The following is a 21,550-nucleotide window of genomic DNA, read 5'->3' as shown; positions in this document are numbered from 1 at the left end:
CCTTTATATAAAGCAAGATAATGGACACATGATTAACTCATAGCAAATTGTGCGTTTTGATTTCGGGGTGTAAATTCGGGATAAATAACAGCACTCTTAAATTAATGCGGCAACTGCCGCTTGGTTTTTTTTTTTTTCTCCCTTTTTCGCTTTTTGCCTTTGCAACTTGATTTTTGCTTTTGCTTTTTGACTTTGACTTCTGTTTTATAATAATAATAATAATAATAATAATAATAATAATAATAATAATAATAATAACAAATTTTAATATAATATAATATTTTTATTTTTTATTTTTACATTATAATTATTAATATAAATTAATAAATATGTAATTTATTATTTAATATTTTTATATTATAATTTATTAATAAATTTATAATTTATTATAACTAATAATAAATAGTTAAATATGAATAAATTTAAATAATATTAATTTAAAATTAATAATAATAATGTAAAATATTAATACAATTTAAATATATTAATATAATATAGTATAATATTTAATTTAAATTAATCAAAAAAATTATTACAGTATAGTGTAGTACCAAAATATTGTACAGTATTATTATAATACAGTGCTAATGCAATACATCATAATACAATACACCAGCATTAAAATAATGCAATACATCATAATATAATACGTGTATCAAACGCATCCTGAAAACATTGCTGTGAGTTTGCACGAGCTTAAATTATACAGTTTTCCCGAAAACTCCAAATACTGACTTAAGCATTGGAAGTTTTTGGTCGGAAAAACCACCGGCGCCTCTGATTTGTTTCTGTGAGCGTAGATCTTAAAGGGAGAAAAATGGTGATTCGAGTCCCAGGAATTTGAGTAACTGTAGAAACTTGTGAAGTGCAGCGTTTCGTCGTGGTCAATATAACCGTTGGTGAGCCAATTTGGTCGGGCAATTAGTTTTTATTTCTACTGCAAAATACTTCCCTCCTAGGTAGGTTTTTCATATACATTTTTATATGGGAGACGGTAATTAGTTTCCATTTTGCATTTTTTTAATAATTTGTTTTGGTGTTTCTTATCTGGTTGGGAATGAAGAGATAGAAATTATGATAATAGGTGGTCTTCGAAGAGCGAAGAAAACCAGGTGCTTGAAAATACACTGGGGGTATCTGCATTATATAGGAGTGTCAGTGACTTGTGTCATTGGAGAACCGGGAAGGTGAACGGGGGCCTTTTGCCCACAACTGGTCTCAATTCTCAATGGATTAAAGTCGCAATATTTGTGCATTAACAATATCATACTGCATCTGATGCTATTATGTGGCTTTAAATACTGTAGGCCATACATAGTGGGAGTTGGTGGTGACTCGTGATTTAGGTTATTTGCTTGGCTTCTGATGGTAGAAGTTAGTTAAATTGGATTTCATTGACAAGGAAAATTGCTATGAAGATTGTGATTTCGAACATCCTGAGTCTTGACTAACATGAGTTGGAAGAGGTGCTGCTGCTGCTGGACATTACAATTCCAATGAAAGACACAATGAAGAAGAACCAGAAACCAATCAAGAAATCTAGAAGAAGTAAGGTTCAGTCACAAAAACATAAAAGTCAAAAGAACGGAAAGTAAGGTTAAAAAAAAAAAAACGCAGGCATATGCTTCGCTTTTGTATTTGTATGTTTGTATTCAAAGTTAGAACTGGGAACAACCGGGGTTATAGACTTGTACTTGGTATCTCTTGAGTCATTAACGGGGAGGCTTTTTATGATCATTTTGGTTTCATCTTCACTGCATTGATTTTTGAATAAACTTTGGTCAAAACATGCAGACTTTCAAATTTGCAAGAACCAGGAAATTTGGGGCATTAACATATTTCCGAAACTGAGAGACATATATATTACAGCCTAGAAAAACGGCGATTGGAAAAATAGCAATAAAAATCATTTGATTTCATATACGTACGTCATTACTGTTATTTTCTTGTGACATCCACACATAATGGTTTTACGAACATCATGATTATGGTAAAATTAAATTTTAATATCACGTGTGGTGTGTGATAGTGATACAACCTTTGAAAGAGCAAGTGTAAAACACATTATAGAAAGAAACCTCAATTGGTGGATAGGTATATTCACAACATTGGCTAGTCCATTGAAAAATACAGTTTCATTAATTGAATAATTCATGTAGACTTAGGGATGGCAAAAATCCCCACGGGGACGGGTACTCTCGAAGATTTTCCCCATTCGGGGAGGGTATGAGGATAATTTTATATTCAATTTCTTATTCGGGAAAGTAATAGGTAAATTTTTTTACCCAATTTCTTATTCGGGGAGGGGACGAGGATGAGGTGGAATCCCAATCTCCTACCCATTTCCCCATTTTAATTTTTATTTTTTAAAATTACTAGTAAAAAAATAATAAAATTTGAATTATAAAATTATAAAATTATAAAATTTGAATTATAAAATTAAAAAATTATAAAATTTGAATTATAAAATTAAAAAATAATAAAATTTGAATTATAAAATTATAAGTATTGGTAAAAATAAAAAAAAATCAAAATATTTATATTATTAAACTTTTAGGCGTAATTAACTAATTAAAGTCCTAAATTTTTATTTAGGACATTAAAAAGACCGGATAGATTCTATTAGGTTAAAACTTTTGTTTTAATTTTAATATTCATGAAATATTTTAAACTTAAATTTATTTTTTATTTATTTTTAGATGTTATAATTGCCTACAGCAAATCACAATTTTAATATCTAATCTAATCTAATATTTGTTATTGATTTGCTACGACTTAACTATTGTGTTGTAAAGTGAATAATTCAAATTTATAAAGTGCCCACACCACCATTGAAAAGTTAATTTTGAATCTAAATTTGATTTTATTTGTAACAATTTTGTATTAGGCTATTAATTTGTTCATGATAGTTTGTATCCCTTGCATGCTGCGTTACTTACTAATTTAATGTATGTGACTTTTGTAATGGATATTAATGTAAGATATATTTCGAACTTTACTTTTATTTGAATTTTTTATTTTAATATGATTAACTCAAAATCGAAAATAAAAAAATGTATTAGTTATTCGGGGATCGGAGACACTCGGGGATCCCCTGTTATTATTCGGGGAGGGGATGGAGATTCTCTTAAATAATTTTAACAGGGACAAGGACATACGCAAAATATCGGGGATGGGTACAGGGAGATTGGTCCCTCCCCTCCCCTCCCCATTACCATCCCTATGTAGACTGTTTAGCCAGTAAATGTTTATGATATAATTTAAGTTCATCAGAATTAATTTAATTAATTTATTTATTTTTATAAGCTATAGTATGCTTATGTTAATTCAAGACTCTCGCGCAGTGTCGTTTATGATTTTGCCTGTTTGAATTCCGTATGTATATATGTGTCTATTGCTTTTTTACGTAAGGGAAGAAGCATGCTGTTATGCCGTGCAAGAGAAATATAAAACTACCAATTGGATACGGGCTAATGTCATGGGTTCATTGAGAATTTGAGAGTCTTGATATGTGGCCCGTCGCTCACCTGATATACTCAATCTATTTCAAATCCAATAGTTTATATTGGATCTAAAAGATTTTTTTTTTCCGAGATCCAAACTAGAAGCCCATCAATTTGAGTTTCGGCCCATAGCCACTCCCTCAGCGCCAGTCATCAGCAGCCTCGCTCGCTGTCTCTCTCGATCTCGATTCATTTCTGCAACCAGAAAAAAGATCAAATCAAATTCCTCCATACCATCGCTGCGCAATGTTGCTATCACACCTCGGTCACTACCTATAAACTTGTTATTTACTATAGCTCACTCGTTAGATCCGATCCGATCCGAAATGTCGTGCCTAGCACTCTCGCTACAACCCGTAAACGGATCCGATATCCTCCTCCAAACCCGAGAATGGTTCCCGCCGACCCGAGCGCTTGCCGCCCTCTCCGCCTTCCGCCAAACCCGCGAAGTCTTCGCCGCCACCAAACGCCTCAACCCCAACCCCCAACATCAATCCCCTGCCAACATCTCCGCCGATTCGGAAAGCGCCCTCGAATCCATCGCCTCCCTCGGTGACGACCCCCTCGCCGCCTCAAGCGGCCAGCTCATAGTCGGTGTCGAGTCCCGCTATCGCGTCGTCTACCGACTCGTCAACTCCATCTACGTCCTCGGCATCACCAACGCCGATCACGATAACTCCATCAATGTCTTCGAGTGCATCAACATCGTTAACCAAGCCGTTAGCGTCATCGTAACGGCGTGCCGCGGCGTTGACGTCACTCCTGAGAAACTCAACCGTAAGTACGCCGAAATTTACATGGCGCTCGATATCGTCCTACGTGGCGTCAGTAGTATTCGCTTGGCGGCAATGTTGGGTTCGATGCACGGAGACGGGATTGCGAAGATGGTTCACTCTGCTTTGGATACGGAGGCCAAGATTCGTGGAGCGGATCAGTGGAATTCACTTGAAATTCATTCGATTGAGCATCAAGCCGCTGTTGATTCTTTCTCTCACGCGACATTTGAGGTTCCAGCTGAGACGCTGGCAGCAGGTGATGAGGTGGCAGCGACGCTTGTTGTACAAACGGCAGCCGAGCAAGATAAAGAGCAAGAGAAGTCAGAGGAATCACCTACCGAGAAAGACCCGTTTGCAGCAAGCGAAGCTATAAATAAGGAGCCGGAATTGGTGGGTGGTTTTAAGAAGAATAAGGATTCAAGCAATGATTTAACGGTGGCGTTGGCGGGAATTGAAGTTACCACATTGCCTCCGGCTGAGGCTACTCAGTCGACGCACATTAATGTTGAGGGTTTTGAAGGTGAGTATGGTGGAATTGAGTTTAGTAATGACCAGGCTACTATGGAGGAGACTTTTGAAGGGTTTAGTGATGCCTGGGGTGGAGGATTGGATGCTTCTGAGTTCGTTGGTCCCAAAAAGATTGCGAAAAAGGAAGGTCTTAGTGGACTTGAATTGTTGCAAACAGGGCCTGATGCTCCGGCCCCTTCATCAAAGGATGGTGCAGGTACTCCACTCGATAATCTCGTGAAAAGGACAGAAATGAAGGGTCCTGAGATGTATATTGTTGAGCAAGTTAATGCAGAGTTTAGGGAATCATTGCTTGCTAGAGTAGGGTTGATGGGTGCCGTTTATTTGAGAACAATGCCTAAGAAAACCTCAGGGGATGATAAAGATACTGAATTTTCATTTAGGGTGGAGGGTACAAGTGCTGTTAAGAGATTTGCTGTGCAGAGTTCAAAAGTTAGTAGTTTAGGTGATGGCATGTTTCATGTGAGAACAGCTCCTTCTGATGAACCTATTCCCATTTTGAGGTATAGTTTGCTTCCTAGGTTAACGCCATTGCCTTTAAGAGTTCGGTTGATTAAAAGACATAGTGGAACTTTGCTTTCTGTGATGGTACAATATGTTTCCAACCCTGATTTGCCCATGCCGTTAAATGATGTAACATTTTCCTTGAAACTCCCGGTTGATCCTACATTGTTGAAGGTTTCGCCTAAAGCTGTGTTGAATAGGTCTGATAGAGAATTGAAATGGATTGTGCCAGAGATACCTGTAAAGGGTGCTCCTGGAAAATTGAGAGTGAGGATGCCCGTGGATTCAAGTGAGGAAGATGGTGGGGAAGAGATTGACGTTGTCTGCCATGTGAAATTTGCTTCACAAGGAATGCTATCATTATCTGGGGTCTGTCTACGGCCTGCTACTGAAGGTAAGACGGACTTTTATGAGGTTGGTCACAAGTATGAGAGTGGGGTTTATATATGCAATTAATTTGTGATTAGGTGGCTTCTGCTTAGCAACTGTTGGTTTTCATTTTCTATTTGTATTTTTCTTGTCTGTGAGGGGACGTCAAGTGAGTATGTGATTTGGGTTTTACTTGTAGCCTTTTTTGACGCTGAGCCTGTAATTTAGATCAACATTTATGTGAAACAATGTCTCTTTTTGTAATCAGTTCATGTTCTTCATTAATGGATTGTATATGTTGTTCTCTATGTTGAAGTTTATGATTTCAATTTTAGTTGGTGCATTTTGCTACATACATACATGTTATTAAGTTAATGTGTGCTGCAAAATGATCTTGTTACTTGAGTACCAGTGTTGATGATTGACTATTGCATGTATCTAAGGACTCCAAATATCTGGATCAAGTAAATGGTTGCCGAATGACTTATGATCATATGCTGTCTAGATGGCAATTTAAGTTGAAATTGAATGTTGCATAATGTTCGTAATGGAGCAGTCTTGAGACTAATTATTCAAATCTATTGAAGCCATAAACCTGAAAAATGCTTTTATGAGATTGGGATGCTTTGCTGAGGAGATAACTAAGATTCAGCAAGGAGTTCTTTGATTGCAGAGAATTTAATTCTCTGGTGTAGCCGGTTAAAGTTATGCAGAGTCTCTTCTACTTTCTAGGTGTAGTTGGTTGAGGTTATGCAAAGTCTCTTCTACTTTCCAAGGTCTCATGGTTGATTATTTGTAACAAATGCTATAATGACGGTTCCAAGATTCAGTAGCTTGCTACTGTGTTTAGTGGTTTTAGATTCTTTTGGTTAAATATGAAATTCATTTTTCTTGCATTTAAGTGTATTTTGTGGACCCAAGGATTTACACAATTTCAATTTTGGAGTTCTGAATATAACATTTGAGATGCTAAATTTGTGAACTAGATCGCATGGAGGAAAGGAGGGAGAAATGCTGAGGCAAGTTCTCAAGTGTCTAGGGTTGTGTGGCTCCTTGAAACTTTTTGCCCCAACATAGATTGCATTTCTTCTTGTACGAGGCTGTGTGTTTAAGTTTTGATCAACTAAACAGATTTCTTAAAATGTAGGCACTAATTTGTGGTATATTTTTGTATAGTACAAAAAATTTGCTTAGTGGACAACTGGTCCACTCTCTATTTTGATTTTTCTCCATTAATACATTTTTATTGAGTTTCATATAAAAAAATGTAGGCACTAATTACTTAAAGCTCCTACTTTCCTAGGAATTTTTTCCTAGGAATTTGGATAAATATTGCCTTGGGATTCAACAAAATATTATTGAAATGTAACTTTGCATGACCTATATACTTTATGATGTTTTGAATTTTTTGAGCTTCTTATAAACGAATATGCTTGTAATGGATTTTCTTTTATCCTGCTGATTCTTAGCTTCTTATTCTGGGAACTTTCTTCTTCTTCTCATTCTATTTTTCCTTTTTTTAAATTTTTTTACCTATATTGTTAAACCTTAAGTCCAGCAAGAGTTTCTCAAGGATATACACTCATTTAGGACTTCTGAAAGTTCAATTATACCCAACCATGTTGGGACACGGAATAAACTTTATGTAGTACCAGGAATGTGCTTACATTAGTGACAATGAAGTCTCGCCTACATGGTTAGATAGAGTGATATTGTTGGGCTGCCATGTCTTTAGTACTCTTGTGCAGTGTTCCCTCTCCAATAGATCAGCAAGAGAACTGGGAAATCCAGAACATTTAAACTTTATTCCTTTTATATGATTCTGCTTGTGAGTCCTACACTGCAGAACTGTTTCCGGTGGCTTAATCAGGCACCTGGGTGTGTATGATAATCAACTCTGATGCCTTTCTTCATTGTTATATTTTTCCAGTGAGCACAGAGCCAAACTTAGTGATGGCCTCGGTTTGTATCCAATAGGTGGTAAAAATAAGAGGAATTAGGACTGGCATGTGCTTGGGACTAGAATGTGAAAGATTTTTTACTCTCATATTGAAGAACTTGGTTGTGCTGCGTGCAGATGAAAATGTGTGATGAAATGTTGCATTTCAATGGATTACTGGCATTTGGATTCCAATTAGATGAGGGTTTCAATGGTGTGCTTCGAAATGGAGTCTTGTTTTTGTCATTTAGTGCCAAGTGGCAAGACACTGAAGCTTGTGTTTGTGTACAGGGCGTGCCCAGGTAGCATCGGTCCTTAAATACTTCCATGCATGTAAAATTGCACGAGTTTTTTGTTGTTACTTGTAAAACAGCTTTTTCATATATTCCAGTATTTGCAAATTTACCTTAACTTGAGATGTGTTCAAGTTGATGTTAACCTTAAGGTATATGAGCTTCTATTGTAATGTCATAAGCGACTCAATATATAAAAATAAATTTAAAATTTTTAGAAATAATTTGAAAAAACATGCACTTTTATAATATTTCATTACTGAAAATTGTTTTTAATTCACCCCAAAAAAATAAAAATAAAACACCTTGGTTCATTTGAGTTTCTCGAATGGTGGTACTATTGGCAGTCAAGTTTGGAGCTATCTTGAAGATTTCAGCAAAATGGAAAGAAACTGAAAAGCGAAGCAACAAAGAAGAGGTTGGATTATAAATATGCTGCATCATTTATTATGTTATGAACAATTCCACCATAAAAGATTGAAAATTACCACCTTTCCTTTTCAAACACAGAAACTTCATTCCGAAAGTCATAATTTTAATTATACACTACATCAACAATTCCCACAAGATGGGTCAATAGTTAATGCAGATTGAGACAAGATAAGCATCAAACATGGCTCGCCTTCTAAGAAGAATCAAACTGTAGTTTACAAATTTCATAGTCTTGAGTGTTGACAGAGAACTCAGCGTTTTTTTTAGTTCCCTTTGGAAATTTACTACCTAATAGTCCACTCTTGAATTCGTACAACATGCAAATAATTTCTAAATATGATATCTAGCCAAGTCCTTACAATTAATAATTTTGGTCCAGAAATGTAATTGTCAAGCCGTCCGGGAAGGTGAATAGAACCTTCAAATAAGTTAGATTTTTCTTGATTATTAGAGTTTCGTATTAGTTGATTCAATTATGGTCTACAAAATATATATTTTAATAGCAGCCTGGAGAACATTTGAAGATGGAACGTCCAGAAGTGAAATTCCAATTATGTGGGTTTAATATTACAAATTGGCCATTAGAAACATGAATCATGTGCTTGGAAATTGGGGACTTAAAAATTGGTCAAAGGAAGGCAGTATGAAGCCGGTATCGCGCGATAGAGGGCCTCAACCCACTCTAGCTATTTTCATTAGAGACTTCTTGTTATCTTATTTAAATGCCTTCTATATTATTATATCGCGTCTTCTACTCAAAACGTGGAGGGGCTAAGTGAAAATTTTATATGGGACAATCTAAATGATCTAATAAAATTATATATACACTGTATGGGATGGATCATAATCACTCCATAGAAATCAATTGCAAATATAATAAGAGTCATTATGTACATTTTGGTAATGGAGATATCTTTTCAATATTTGGTCTCTATGAGTTCTCTTCTTCATTATGATCCCCTATTTAGATGTTCATTTTTAAGATTTGATCTTTATAAATTTACGTTCTTTTTCATTATGGTACTCAACTTTTGGCTTTGCTTCTAATTACTAATATAGTTGGTCAATTTTAAAAGTAATATGTGTATTAAAATATTATTAGATGAATAATGATACACTTGTTTTCACTTAAGTCTTTCTCACCGGCTTAAATTGTATCATGGAAACCCAAAAAAAAATAAAAATCATTCATTTCAAATCAAATGCCTTGACTGCTTTAAAACTTTGCCACCTCAAGATTTACTCTCTACGTTTATTAAGGTTTTTGTAAGTCATTTCCATTATCAATGCTATAATTCCCCGGCATTATCATTGTTGACAACATCATAATAATATAATGATTTAGTAAATGAAACAACAATGCATCATCCATACTTTACTTCACAAATTAGATTGTATTATTTCGCATGGGAACTTTTTTTTTTCTTTTTTTTCCTTCTCCCTTGAAAGGTCGCATGGAAGCTTTAATTGAATAAGTGGATATCGATGCAAGATAAATCCAAGTTAGAATTTAGTGAATATGCCCAAGCTATCATAATTTCGATCGGTTCTTAGATAGCTGTTTGCTAAATACGACGTTTTAACATATAAATTGATATTAAATGAAAATTTGACATTTATATGAATTAAAATTCTATGTTAAAGTATCACGTTTAATTATCATTCAGCAATGTGTTTTTTATCTCAATGTTTTTAATGTTAATAACAAAAAGTTCATTTGAAAAGAAACTTAAATCGCAAGGTAAAAAGTGTTAATAATCTCCCTAACATCATAGAAAACGAAAATGGAGTAAAAGGATTGGAACGAGGTTGGTAAAGGGTAGCCTGCAAATTACTCCTCCTATAGTGAAATATTGTCATAGCAATTAGCAAACTAGCAATTATGGCACTGACCCTTTCCCCTCGATTGCTTGGAATTCACTTTGTCCGCCACCTTTACCTCATCCTTAAATGAGTACAAGATTAATTTAAAATACTAATTAAATGATTAACTCTAGCTTAGTAATTTGTCTGACGTGAAGACAAACGTATGTACTTGGAAACTACACAGATACTGAAACAAACTCCTGGTTTTAATCAACTAAGTGCATTTAAGACTAAGACTCGTGAATGTAAATGTCTAGACATTAACAATCTTAATTAACTAGGTTCAATTTGTATTTGTTCAAAAATCAGTATCATATATATACGTGTGCGAAGATTGTCAAAGTCTCAACATCCACACACGTATTGTTATTGTTATATTATCTTTCGTATAACATATTCCCTGCTTCTAGAAATTAATTAATTAGTCATAATCTTCATATATAAACAAGAGAGTTGAAATTAACTTTGATGTCATCTAATTGAGAGCCGGCAACATAGTTAAAAGTTAGTTAAGTTGTACCATAACAAACTAAGAGCATATAATTTAAATAACGTAGCATAATAAAATTTTACATGTGTCAATCACGCCGATCGATCTTCCAATAGTATTTTATATTAATTAATCAAGCACTGTAATAATAATAATAATAATAATACCGTACCCATGGCAGCATAGTTTGAATTAATTTGTATCTTCTTACGTTAATAAATCGCTGTCAAAAGATTAGGATTTTATGTGAGCAAATCCCATGAATCCATTCGGCAAGCACTAAAGTTCTTGTTCAAGCACTAGAATATAACAATGTCAATTCCATTAATATTTTAAGGTGAAAAAATGGTGACTAATTGGGAATTTTTGAGACGGGCTTATAAAAAAAAAGTAAAAGAGTCGATGCATCCAAAAGAAAAAATGGCTGTATCATTAATTTGATGAGAACATGTTCACGACGTGGAACAACATAGAGAAATTTGTGAATAGCCCTAAAATTAGGGTTATTTTATAAAAGTAGCGGACTTCCATTTTTTTTCCCAAAAGAAAAAAAAAAATGAAGTCACTGGCTAAATATTAACATTTTGAAGATAAATGCTCCTCCCTAATATATATTGTGTCAAGAGAAATAATATTAGCAACTTCATTTCTTTTTCTAATATAAATCTATCTTTAATCAAACTATTATATCAGTTGAGATATTAATCATTTTTTTTGTTCTTTTGGATAGGAGTTGAGATATTGATAATACAATAAAGTATAACCAATATTTTTAGTTGTAAATAAAGTATATGCAATTCAACCTCCAACTCCCATATAAAAACAATAGCAAAAAACCAAGCAAGGAAGAGCAAATTTCTAAATTTAATCACAAAAATTCAATAAAAAAAAATTAAAGCAATGAGCTGTGTATTATAAATTTCTGATATTATATCATTGTCGGGAGTCTCGTGACGTGATTATCATTGATTTCTATGGCCCCGCGTAACAAACCAAAAAAAATAAAAAATAAAAAAACCTTCGTTCTCAATTACTACTGAGAGAGACTGGAGAGGAAGAGAGCACGAATGCATCATCATCCATGTTCCATCACTGTATATTATCATCCCTTCTACGTAAAGTCTTATGATAATTTTACCCACGCGTACAAACAAAAGCCATACACTTTATACTGAAATGACCAAAATATCCCTCCCATGCAACGAAAGCCGACTCTATGTGCAATTTCGACCAAAATACTGAAATATGTATGCATGGCACGTGATGATCCTCCTCAAGCGTGCGAAACGCAAAGCGACGCCGTTACAGCAACACTGGCATGGTCGCTGCAGCTTAACGCTTTAATGAATTTCCAAGAAGAAGAGGAGGAAGAAGAAGAAGATGATGAACTCTTGCTGCCGGTGCTCCGGTTAGCCGGGAAGTTACCTTCGGCATCCAATGATGGGAACATCACGGACGAACTCCGGCGAAACTGCCGGCTTCTAATGTCTCTTATGTCCATCTCCGGCGGAAATTTCACGATTCCAAGGAGGGGAAAGTACCATTTTGGCTTCGATGAAGCTCTCTTATTGTTATCAGATTTCCCCACGCTTTTAACGGAAGCGCTTCTCTCGATATCCAAATCAGACGATGTTTTGGAGCTGCCGAAACGACGGAGCCTTTGGTAGTCAAGGGAACGGCTGATTCTCAAGAATTGGTAATTATTCTTGGTACTATTAGAACGAGGAGTAGTTGCATAGCTATCTAAGTCTGAGAGGGACTCCGATCGACGGTGTAAAATCCCTTTTGTTTTAGCTTCATTCGATAAAACTCGTGAAGGCGGATCAGGCTGTGGCGTTGAAGATATGAGCTTCCCGCAGAAGATGATATCCTCTGCGGGGCACATCTCAGAGCTGAAGTCGCCGCTAAGAAACTCAAAGAATTGATCTTGTGCCTCCGTTGACGATGATCGCGGAGTGTGCCTCTGGCTCTGGCTCGTTGCTATTTCCTGGGAGTTGTTGTTGGCGGCGTTATCTTCTTCGTCGAGAGGAAGGTCGCAAAGAGAGAGGGCCTCCTCTGCTTCTTCCTCGGCAGCGCCGTGAAAATTTCTACCGCTGTTATTGCTGTCTTCCATTTTGTTTTCGGAGAAACACTGGAAATGGAAGCACATTTGTTGAAAGGGTAATTGGTGGGCTAATTCTTTTTTTAACAACGCTGGATCTTTTGAATAAGCATAAGTAGGTCTCAAGGCAATTTATATGCTTAAATAAAGCTATTTGGATGGACATACGATTACGATTATATATATCAAGTCTAAATTGAGTGGGGAAGCTTTTTCATTTATTTATTTATTTTTTCTCTAGGTTGAGAATATTTAATTGGACAGGTAGGTATGTATGTATGTATGTATGTATGTATATACACACATGACTTAAATACGAGATAAATAAATAATTTGTTATAAAAGTCATAACTAATATTTATCGTATACTTTTTTCATTTAATACAATTTTGTAGATTTTATATTTAAAAAAAGGGGTTCGAATATATTTAAGATGATTTTAAATTTATTTGAAATGATATTTATAATTTGATATATAATTAATTTACCACAATAGTATTGTCAAGTGTATATGTGCCAATGCGTGTATGTGATGATATTGTCACGTGATAGGACATTCTTACACTAATATATATGAGGGCTATAATTACATTTCTTTTTGTTTTTTAATTATAAGGAAATAGAGAGGTGTAGAGAAAGAGACAAATGTGGAGCGCTTATTGGAATCAAGTAGTTTCCTCCCAACCACTTAGATTGTTTGGAGGCCACATGTCCAAAGTCCATGCAGAGTTATTAATTGTATGGACATTGTTTATTTTAATTTAATTACTTTTAATTCTCTGCTAAATTTTGTCGAGTTCTAGTAAGTGCAAAACAAGGATAGAAATAATTTATTGTCTAGAGAGAGAGAGAGAGAGAGATTGTCATCAAAACGGCATAAAGAGGATTTGGTGACTTGGTATTAATGGTGAAAAGTGGATTTTATGTCCATTTTAATTAACATCCTTTCGGCAAAAGTTTTGGAAACTAGCCTCTGTCCGTCGTTTCGGTGGTTACTAATGGTCATTTTTTATTCGGGTACGCCAGCTAAGTAAAGATTTACACTAGCCTCATTTTTTTTGTTTTCTTTTTCAAAAAAAAAATTATCAATTTAATTATATGACACCACCAATGGTTGCATAGCAGGCATGGTGGGTATTCACCCTAATTCATCGGGACAAAGAGAAATGACGATTAGCCAAGTACCAAAATGGAGGGTATTAAAGTATCTTAATTGGCAGTAACTTCAATTTTGTGAGCATTGTAGTTTAATTAGTTTGAAGTTACTGCAACCTAGAAGGTTGTTAACGAGCTCCAAAAAAAAAAAGAAAAGTTAATTAACGAGGACGAGCCTCGAATTTACCGATCGACCACAAAACGACAAAGAAGAATTTTTATAACGAAGTTTAGATGCGAATCTTTTCATGAATGTCACCTTGATTTTACATTCCCACGTTCCTAACTCCCAAGGAGATCTAAACTAATCATGTCTGTCGAATAACAAAACAACACCATCTAGGCATGCATACGTAATCCAACTTCGGAGTTCGCATAAATAAAACAATCCGAACAAGTGGGCTTGAATAGAGATAAGCGTGACCACATGCTGGGCCAATATGATTTCGTGACGTTTGCATATGAGCGCAGCCTGGCCTGCGAGGGTGGACTCGCCGTTAATATTGTTTTATTGGTCCTGAAAGTGCCAATTAATTTGAATTTATTGAGGTTTTACTATTAATGTATGCGCTAGATGATTATATTCACTGATGTGCCATCGTCTATTGAAGTGTAGGTTTTCATAGAATTACTTAACCATTGCGTCCTCATAAAAATGAACAGCCAAATCATCAAACAAGAAATAGGAAAAGATAATGGAAATATAGCATTAACACGAAAATAAAGTGTTGGAAAATGATTTTAGTGGGGTTACGGTTCCAACTCCAGCGTATATTCGTATGCAAGTAACGTGCCATTTACAAATTAGCACCAATATTACTCTGGATTCAAAACTATGAGAGAGATTTTTTTTTTCCTTTTTTTTTTTTTTTAATAAGTCTCGAAGGTACTCGAGAAATTTATTAATAACGAAAACAAAAAGATACACCTAGCTAAGGGGGGATGAAGTGAGTCTAACTAGTTACCCCTCGTAATAAAGAAGACTATGCTAACATATTTGTGCAAAGACATTATTTATGTACGAACACATGCATGCAGAGAAGCAAGTAATGACTCTCACATCACTTGACCCAGCGATAAAGTTACAGCAACATTAGCATGATCCTTGCAGCTTAACGCTTTAATGAACTTCCAAGAAGAAGAAGAAGAAGATGAGGAGGAGGAGGATGAACCCTTGCTGGAGCTCCGGTTAGCCGGGAAATTACGTTGGGCATCCAACATCACGGATGCAGTAGCCCGGCGAACCTGTCGGCTTTTAATGTCTCTGAGGTCCATCTGCGGCGGAAACTTGGAAATTCCAAACATGGGAAAGTACCATCTTGGGCTTGGCTTCCCAGCAGGCCTTTTATCAGCCGAATCAGTTGACGCTTTTGAGTTACTAAAACGACCCATTTTTTGATCGTCAAGTGAACGGCTGGTCCTCATCGTCAAGACCTCACGATTCTGTGAACAACGAGTTGCATAGCTTCCGAACTCTGAGAGAGACTCCGATCGTCGGTGTTGTTTTTTTCGTTCATAAATATTGGATGCAATTTTTGTTTGTTGGTGTTTTGGCGAATCATCAAATGAAGAAGAAGAAGAAGGTGTGAGTTTATTTCCACAGAAGATAATATCTTCAGCAGGGGACATTTCAAAGCTGGGGTGGTCGACGCTCACAAACTCGAAGACCTGGTCATCATATTGAGGCTCCGGCTGGCTCCTTGTCATTTCTTCGAAGTCGTTGCTGTCAAGAGGAAGCTCGGAAAGAGAGAGCACGTCCTCTACTTCCTCGGCACCGTCTTGAAGCTCATTTTCTGTGTAATTATAATTGTCTTGCATCTTTTCGGGGAAAGACTCGAAATCAAAACTCATATTTGTAGAAACTAGAATGATTAAGGGAATTAGACTATAATTTTAACAAATTTAAAGCTCACTTTTTTCTAGTGTTAGGCAAGATGTATCTCGACTCGAGTCTTACAGAAAGCTATGGGAACGCTTTATATTTATACACCGAAGAAAGCCTAGAAGGGGGGGGGGGGGGGGGGGGGGGGGGGGGGGGCGGGATGGACTCTTTTTTTCTTGAAAAGAAAAATTGTTTTGTCCTCAATAAATATCAATATTGTTTAAATAGGGAAGATATTTTATGTGCACAAACCTATACGTTAAATAAGAGATAAAGTTTAATGGAAATCAAGACTAAGACCATTCCTATATATCATGATCATCCCCATATACATTATGCATGCAGCTTATCCAATCTCATAATTATCTAATGGGTTTTATATACATTAGGTGCAAAATTAGACTAGTTAATAATAACAAAAAACTACAAACTCTAATGCAGTTTTTTCAGGTCTTCTATTAATAATTCGTATTTATTATAGTTATTAATTACTTGTCACTCGTAACTAAATACAATATGTCCATATTTTTTATAAAAATATATTATATCTACATATTTGTACTAAGAATAGTTCGTAATAATATATAATTATCTAACATGTTGTCAAGCGTGTGTGTGTGTGTGTATTGAACAAAGCAAGTGTACACTTAATTAAACGTGATATAACGCAAATGGATATTAGTATATATAAATAAGACGGTGGCTATGATCACAATTTTTATTTTTAATTATTAGAAAAAAAAGGAAGTGAAGAGAAAAGCACAAATGTGGGGAGAGTTTATTGGGTTTACGTCGTTTCGTTCCAACTACAACTTCTTCTCGTTTGAATTTTTTGTCCAATTGCCCAGCATCCGCGCAAAGTGATGTTATTGAATAATAATATTTAGATTTTTACGTACTGTTATTATTAGTATTTATTGATCGCGATTTCGTTGACTTCTAGAAGACAATGATGTGAAGAGAGAAGAGTCCGAAGAGAAGCAAGACATCTAGAAGGAACAGAGCAAGGGCATTGTCTAAAGAAAGATCAACGATGTATCAAAGGTCAGAACGGCAAAAACAGATGATTTAGAGACTAGCCATTGATAGTGTGAAATAGGTTTTAATTATTACCAAATTAACGCCGAAGATTTGGTCGCTATCCAATGTCGTTTTGGTGGTGCTTCGAGAGGAAGGCCGTGTCTCATTCGGCCACGTTAGTAATGCATATGATCTACTATCCTTTGAATGCAATGCATATGATCTACTTTAAAATATTCAAAAATTTCTCACAATCAAAAAATTATACTCGACTTCAAATATTAATGTTAAGGTTTGATCTAAAAACTTAATTTTATATATATATATTAAAATAATAAACATGGCAACATCAGCAATACTGCGCTTTTTAGTGACTTTGATCTCAACATCAAAAGTACAAGAAAACATCGAAGTTCGAGAATGAGGAGACGATCCGTATTCCTTTTCAAGAATAAAAAAAATTGGATATGCGTGCTCTCCTTAGCAAATATCTACGGCAACCTATAAATTTACCAGCCGCTATGTACTGTTGTTAGTTTAATTTCGTTAATCAACGAGATGGCTTTGAGGTTAACGACCCCAACTGATATAACAGAATCTGAATAACGAATTTAGTTTGATACAATACTTACAAGTAGATCACTCAAAACCTTAATGAACATATGATAACGACTAATTAACATTTTATCCATGTCGATAGACACAATGAATATATTGACAAAACCAATTCAGTTGAACAGTTACGAAGCTTCAGTTAGATTTTTATATCGTTGTGTTCTGTCTTGCTGTTACGGTCCTATTCTGTTCATACTGATCTGTCTTGTTGTTGTTTGTCTTGAATCTCAAACACTAGTTTTGGAATAAGCCTCCTAAAAGAGTAATGCTTTTCACACCCCCTCCAAAATCCTTATAAAGCCCTACACATTTTTTTTTATTTTATTTTCCCCCAATCACACTTCTGTTTTTGGATGAACTACATAACAGGACAGTTATGTATTTAACTAATTTTAAATATGTTTACACCTATAAATTATGAACCCTCCCATCTTTAAATCTTGGTTTACAATATAATTAGTTTTTTTCAATAAAATCAAAATAATTTTGGACAATGAAGTAATAAATTATCTACTTTTATTATTAAAAAGTACGTTTAAAATTTAATTAATTCTACTATAATATTTTGTCTTTTTCCGTAATCTTAACGAAGGTAAGGCTATTGATTCTCAACCCCTCCTAAAAGTAACCCCGTTCCAACCAAGTGGGCTTCACTAGAGCTAAACTTTGCCAATGGACCGGCCCAAGAGAACAAAGATATGTTAATTGTCTCAACACATGTATTTTATCTATAATTAAGGAACTTAAACGTTATATATATAAACCGCCGGAATCCACTGGCTTTGGTCTGGCAAAACGATCATCATTCTATAAAAGAATCTTTTTTGTGGTTTTTGTCCGCTTCTCATCAAATATTTATTTACGCAGAGAACAAAACCCAAATCTGAATGGCGGCTGGTTCGAACAAGAAGCCAATCACTCACGTCATCTTCGACATGGACGGTCTCTTACTCGGTAATTTAATTTCATCGAACACGCTCAATTATTCTTTCATGTTCATGTCATAAGTAAGTCTGAGTTGAGTTCAGATCTTATCTTATATTGTGTGATGATTTATTTGGTGGGTCTGAAATTTCCAAATGCAACTAAACCTCTTGCATTATGGATTCTTTAAGTCATTTAATTTGACAATGTAAGTAGCTTTACTTATAATTCAAAGCTTCGATACACAAATATTCAGTTTTGTTCAATCAGAAATCTGGCTGTTGGACAATTCCGTACGTGTGGTCTTTTTCAATGACATAAATGTTTCATCTAATATTTAGTCATTGATTTAATTTGCTTCGATTGCAATGCTTGTTATGTTAGTTCTTATTGATATTAATATCTTGCTTTGTACATCTGACGGTCTTTCTCCTGCTGATGACTGCAGATACAGAGAAGTTCTATACTGAAGTTCAGGAACTCATACTTGCCAGATACAACAAAACTTTTGATTGGAGTCTTAAGGCAAAAATGATGGGGAAGAAAGCTGTAGAAGCTGCTCAAGTCTTTGTTGAAGAGACTGGGATCAGTGACAAACTTTCGGCTGAGGACTTTCTTGTACAAAGAGAAGAGACCCTGCAGACCTTGTTCCCAACGAGTGAGCTCATGCCAGGTATTAGTTATTGTGATATCACGTAGGTTAGTACCGCTTTTTAGGGAAATGTTATTGTTGCAGAGTTGAGGATGAAGTTCTCAATTCTGTCTGTATTCATGACGAATTGGTTACTGCATCCAATCTCAATAAAGTTAACGACCCCAACTTTTCATCCATTTGTGTTGATCGTCTGAGAAGAAAGTTTGCTCTGTCAGCAGCGTTACCCATACCATTCCTTGTTGCATTATTTCTCAAAATAGATTAATCAATTGCTACCAATTATAAATTCATTCTTACTGGTATCACTATTTGTTGTTTATGGTTTCTGATAAAGCTCAAAATTTGAAAGTCTTAGACAACTTTGCTGGAACTTTGTGTCAACTAAGATCACATGGGGCTTGAAATGTGAAGTCTCGATTAACTTAAAAATTTATCTGTCTGTCCATGGGCGAACCAGAAGGTAACATGTGAAGGATCCTGAAATAGGTCAAAGTATTGATGGCTTCCTTCAGACACTTGTATGTGAACAAACCTCATAGTCTTCCATATCTTATCACACAAACACGAATTTGATGCAGATACACATCCGTACTAGGGGAACCAATTAGAAAACTTTTATATGTATACATCAGTTTTCTTGGCATTTAGAATTAGTTGCATATCAAATGATAGTTAATTGTTTAATTGTTTCCTGTTGTAGGGGCTAGCCATTTGATCAGACATCTCCACGCCAAAGGAATACCAATGTGTGTGGCAACTGGGTAAGACCTCTCCCATACTCTCTGCTCTTGTTGTGGTATTGTTTCATTCACTGAGAAATCTAAAGCTCATCTACCTATGAAGTTTTCTCTACCTTCCAGTGCTTACTGGAAAATTTGCTCTAACTTAAGGATCTTAATGTGACCTATTTATCTTCAAATGTGTTTTGTAGTTCTCTCGCGCGTCATTTTGAATTGAAGACACAAAAACATCGTGAACTTTTCTCATTGATGCATCATGTTGTTCGTGGGGACGATCCAGAAGTTAAACAAGGCAAGCCATCCCCAGACATATTCCTAGCAGCTGCCAAAAGATTTGAGGTATAACCATCTTATTGATGCTTTTCTATGCTTTGAGTTGCATTACTTGCATCAGTAGCATTTCCTGAAATCTTTGTAAAGCATTTTGTCAGTTCCAGTTCATTAGTTTGGTTGACGCTGCTGCTCATGACAATTTGTGCGTAAACAGGGTGGGCCAATAGATTCACAAAAAATTCTCGTGTTTGAAGATGCCCCTTCAGGAGTACTTGCGGCTAAGAATGCTGGGATGTAAGCAATTCTTCCACATGTTCAGTTTTGATTGTCTGAATACTGACAATTTTATATTCTCAACAATATGCCTCAAGTTGTGTTGGAAAAAAATTTCTTTTGAGGCATAATGCATTTTGGAAGTAGATGCGAAATTTACTTTACAACTCAAACATATAAGTTTTGAGAACAAGAGAAAGCAACAATTGAGTAATGTGGCATTGATTATGATGTTAATTATGATGAAAGCTTCCATCTACCTTGCAGGTCTGTAGTAATGGTTCCAGATCCAAGGCTGGATAGCTCTTATCATTCTAATGCAGACCAACTATTGAGCTCATTATTAGATTTCAACCCAAAGGATTGGGGTTTGCCGCCATTTGAAGATGCACTAAACTAGATTTTCATATTCATGAAATTATCATGGCATCGACCTGAGTACTGAGTCATTTCCATCGATTCTTGATATTTGAAGGCTATTCTTTATTAATATTCTTGTCAAGGATATCACTCTTTCATTTGAACTTCTGATCTGATTGCCTATTGTTGCAAGAACCCAGTTCCTAGAAAGCTGATTTGATATGCAAATGAGTAGAATGTAGGAACTGAAATATTTTGAAATAAGAAGAATGTAAAAGGCACCCAGGAATTCAGTGAGTGAAGACAAATTCTTTTCAAGTTTGCTGTTACCTCTTTTATCCTCGTTTAAAATTTCATTGTGCAGTGTAGATGACTATGGGAAATTTTTTCCAGGGGTACTTCTAAACACTTGAATATGTGAATGTTCCCTGTAAAAGCACTTTTAAGTAAAAGAACTTCCCAAGTGAAAAGCATTTTTACCATGTTGAAAGCTATTTTAGCTGTTATTACTTATTATCAAATGAACAGTTCATTCCATTGAAAGTAGTGAAAGGACCAAGGGACCAGACCCATGACGGCAGAGAATGAATGGATGGGGGACCTTGTCCGTTTCATAAGGATGCCCACTTACCGACTCCTTGAATTAAAAATTAACTAAAATTTGCATTTGCTTTGAAAGTATATGTCATCAGATGCAATTAAAAATAGATTAATAAAACCAATAATCAAGTGTTACATTTCTCCTATTCTTAAACACTTCTCAGCCAGTGGCCAGCGGTTAGCAAGCACGCTACAATCCCTTGTCAAAATAGTTAAAGCAACGACCCTTCGATGGTGGCTGTTTCAAGCAAG

At 35.4% G+C, this 21,550-nt stretch overlaps 4 protein-coding genes across 4 annotated transcripts; 2 read left to right on the top strand and 2 right to left on the bottom strand.

Moving 5' to 3' along the window:
- The first annotated feature begins 3,686 nt into the window (after positions 1-3,686).
- LOC18055644 lies at positions 3,687-5,988 on the top strand. Its single transcript, XM_024178549.1, has one exon. It carries the CDS (start codon positions 3,830-3,832, stop codon positions 5,765-5,767), a length of 1,938 nt encoding a protein of 645 aa, XP_024034317.1. The 5' UTR covers positions 3,687-3,829; the 3' UTR covers positions 5,768-5,988.
- Positions 5,989-11,973: 5,985 nt separating this feature from the next.
- Positions 11,974-12,813, bottom strand: LOC18055643 (uncharacterized protein DDB_G0271670). Its single transcript, XM_006453312.1, has one exon. The coding sequence runs from the start codon at positions 12,811-12,813 to the stop codon at positions 11,974-11,976; it is 840 nt and encodes a 279-aa protein (XP_006453375.1).
- A 2,199-nt stretch (positions 12,814-15,012) lies between these two features.
- On the bottom strand, positions 15,013-15,807 carry LOC18055642. The gene has a single exon (XM_006453311.2). The coding sequence runs from the start codon at positions 15,805-15,807 to the stop codon at positions 15,013-15,015; it is 795 nt and encodes a 264-aa protein (XP_006453374.2).
- A 2,442-nt stretch (positions 15,808-18,249) lies between these two features.
- On the top strand, positions 18,250-21,016 carry LOC18055641 ((DL)-glycerol-3-phosphatase 2). Its single transcript, XM_006453310.2, has 6 exons — positions 18,250-18,427; positions 18,846-19,070; positions 19,753-19,813; positions 19,984-20,131; positions 20,280-20,359; positions 20,606-21,016. The coding sequence occupies exons 1-6, from the start codon at positions 18,361-18,363 to the stop codon at positions 20,736-20,738; spliced, it is 714 nt and encodes a 237-aa protein (XP_006453373.1). The 5' UTR covers positions 18,250-18,360; the 3' UTR covers positions 20,739-21,016.
- The last annotated feature ends 534 nt before the right edge of the window (positions 21,017-21,550 follow it).

The sequence above is a fragment of the Citrus clementina genome, unplaced genomic scaffold (genome assembly GCF_000493195.1).
Source record: "Citrus clementina cultivar Clemenules unplaced genomic scaffold, Citrus_clementina_v1.0 scaffold_1, whole genome shotgun sequence".
Lineage (NCBI taxonomy): Eukaryota > Viridiplantae > Streptophyta > Magnoliopsida > Sapindales > Rutaceae > Citrus > Citrus x clementina.
This window is presented reverse-complemented; position numbering and strand designations above follow the sequence as displayed.

What these genes read in the sequence shown, in the direction of transcription:
- LOC18055641 (XM_006453310.2), top strand. Translation starts at nt 18,361, where the DNA reads ATGGCGGCTGGTTCGAACAAGAAGCCAATCACTCACGTCATCTTCGAC. An exon ending in AACGAGTGAGCTCATGCCAG is followed by an intron (nt 19,071 to 19,752) that starts GTATTAGTTATT and finishes TTCCTGTTGTAG; the next exon opens with GGGCTAGCCATTTGATCAGA. An exon ending in CAGCTGCCAAAAGATTTGAG is followed by an intron (nt 20,132 to 20,279) that starts GTATAACCATCT and finishes GTGCGTAAACAG; the next exon opens with GGTGGGCCAATAGATTCACA.
- LOC18055642 (XM_006453311.2), bottom strand. Translation starts at nt 15,807, where the DNA reads ATGAGTTTTGATTTCGAGTCTTTCCCCGAAAAGATGCAAGACAATTAT.
- LOC18055643 (XM_006453312.1), bottom strand. Translation starts at nt 12,813, where the DNA reads ATGGAAGACAGCAATAACAGCGGTAGAAATTTTCACGGCGCTGCCGAG.
- LOC18055644 (XM_024178549.1), top strand. Translation starts at nt 3,830, where the DNA reads ATGTCGTGCCTAGCACTCTCGCTACAACCCGTAAACGGATCCGATATC.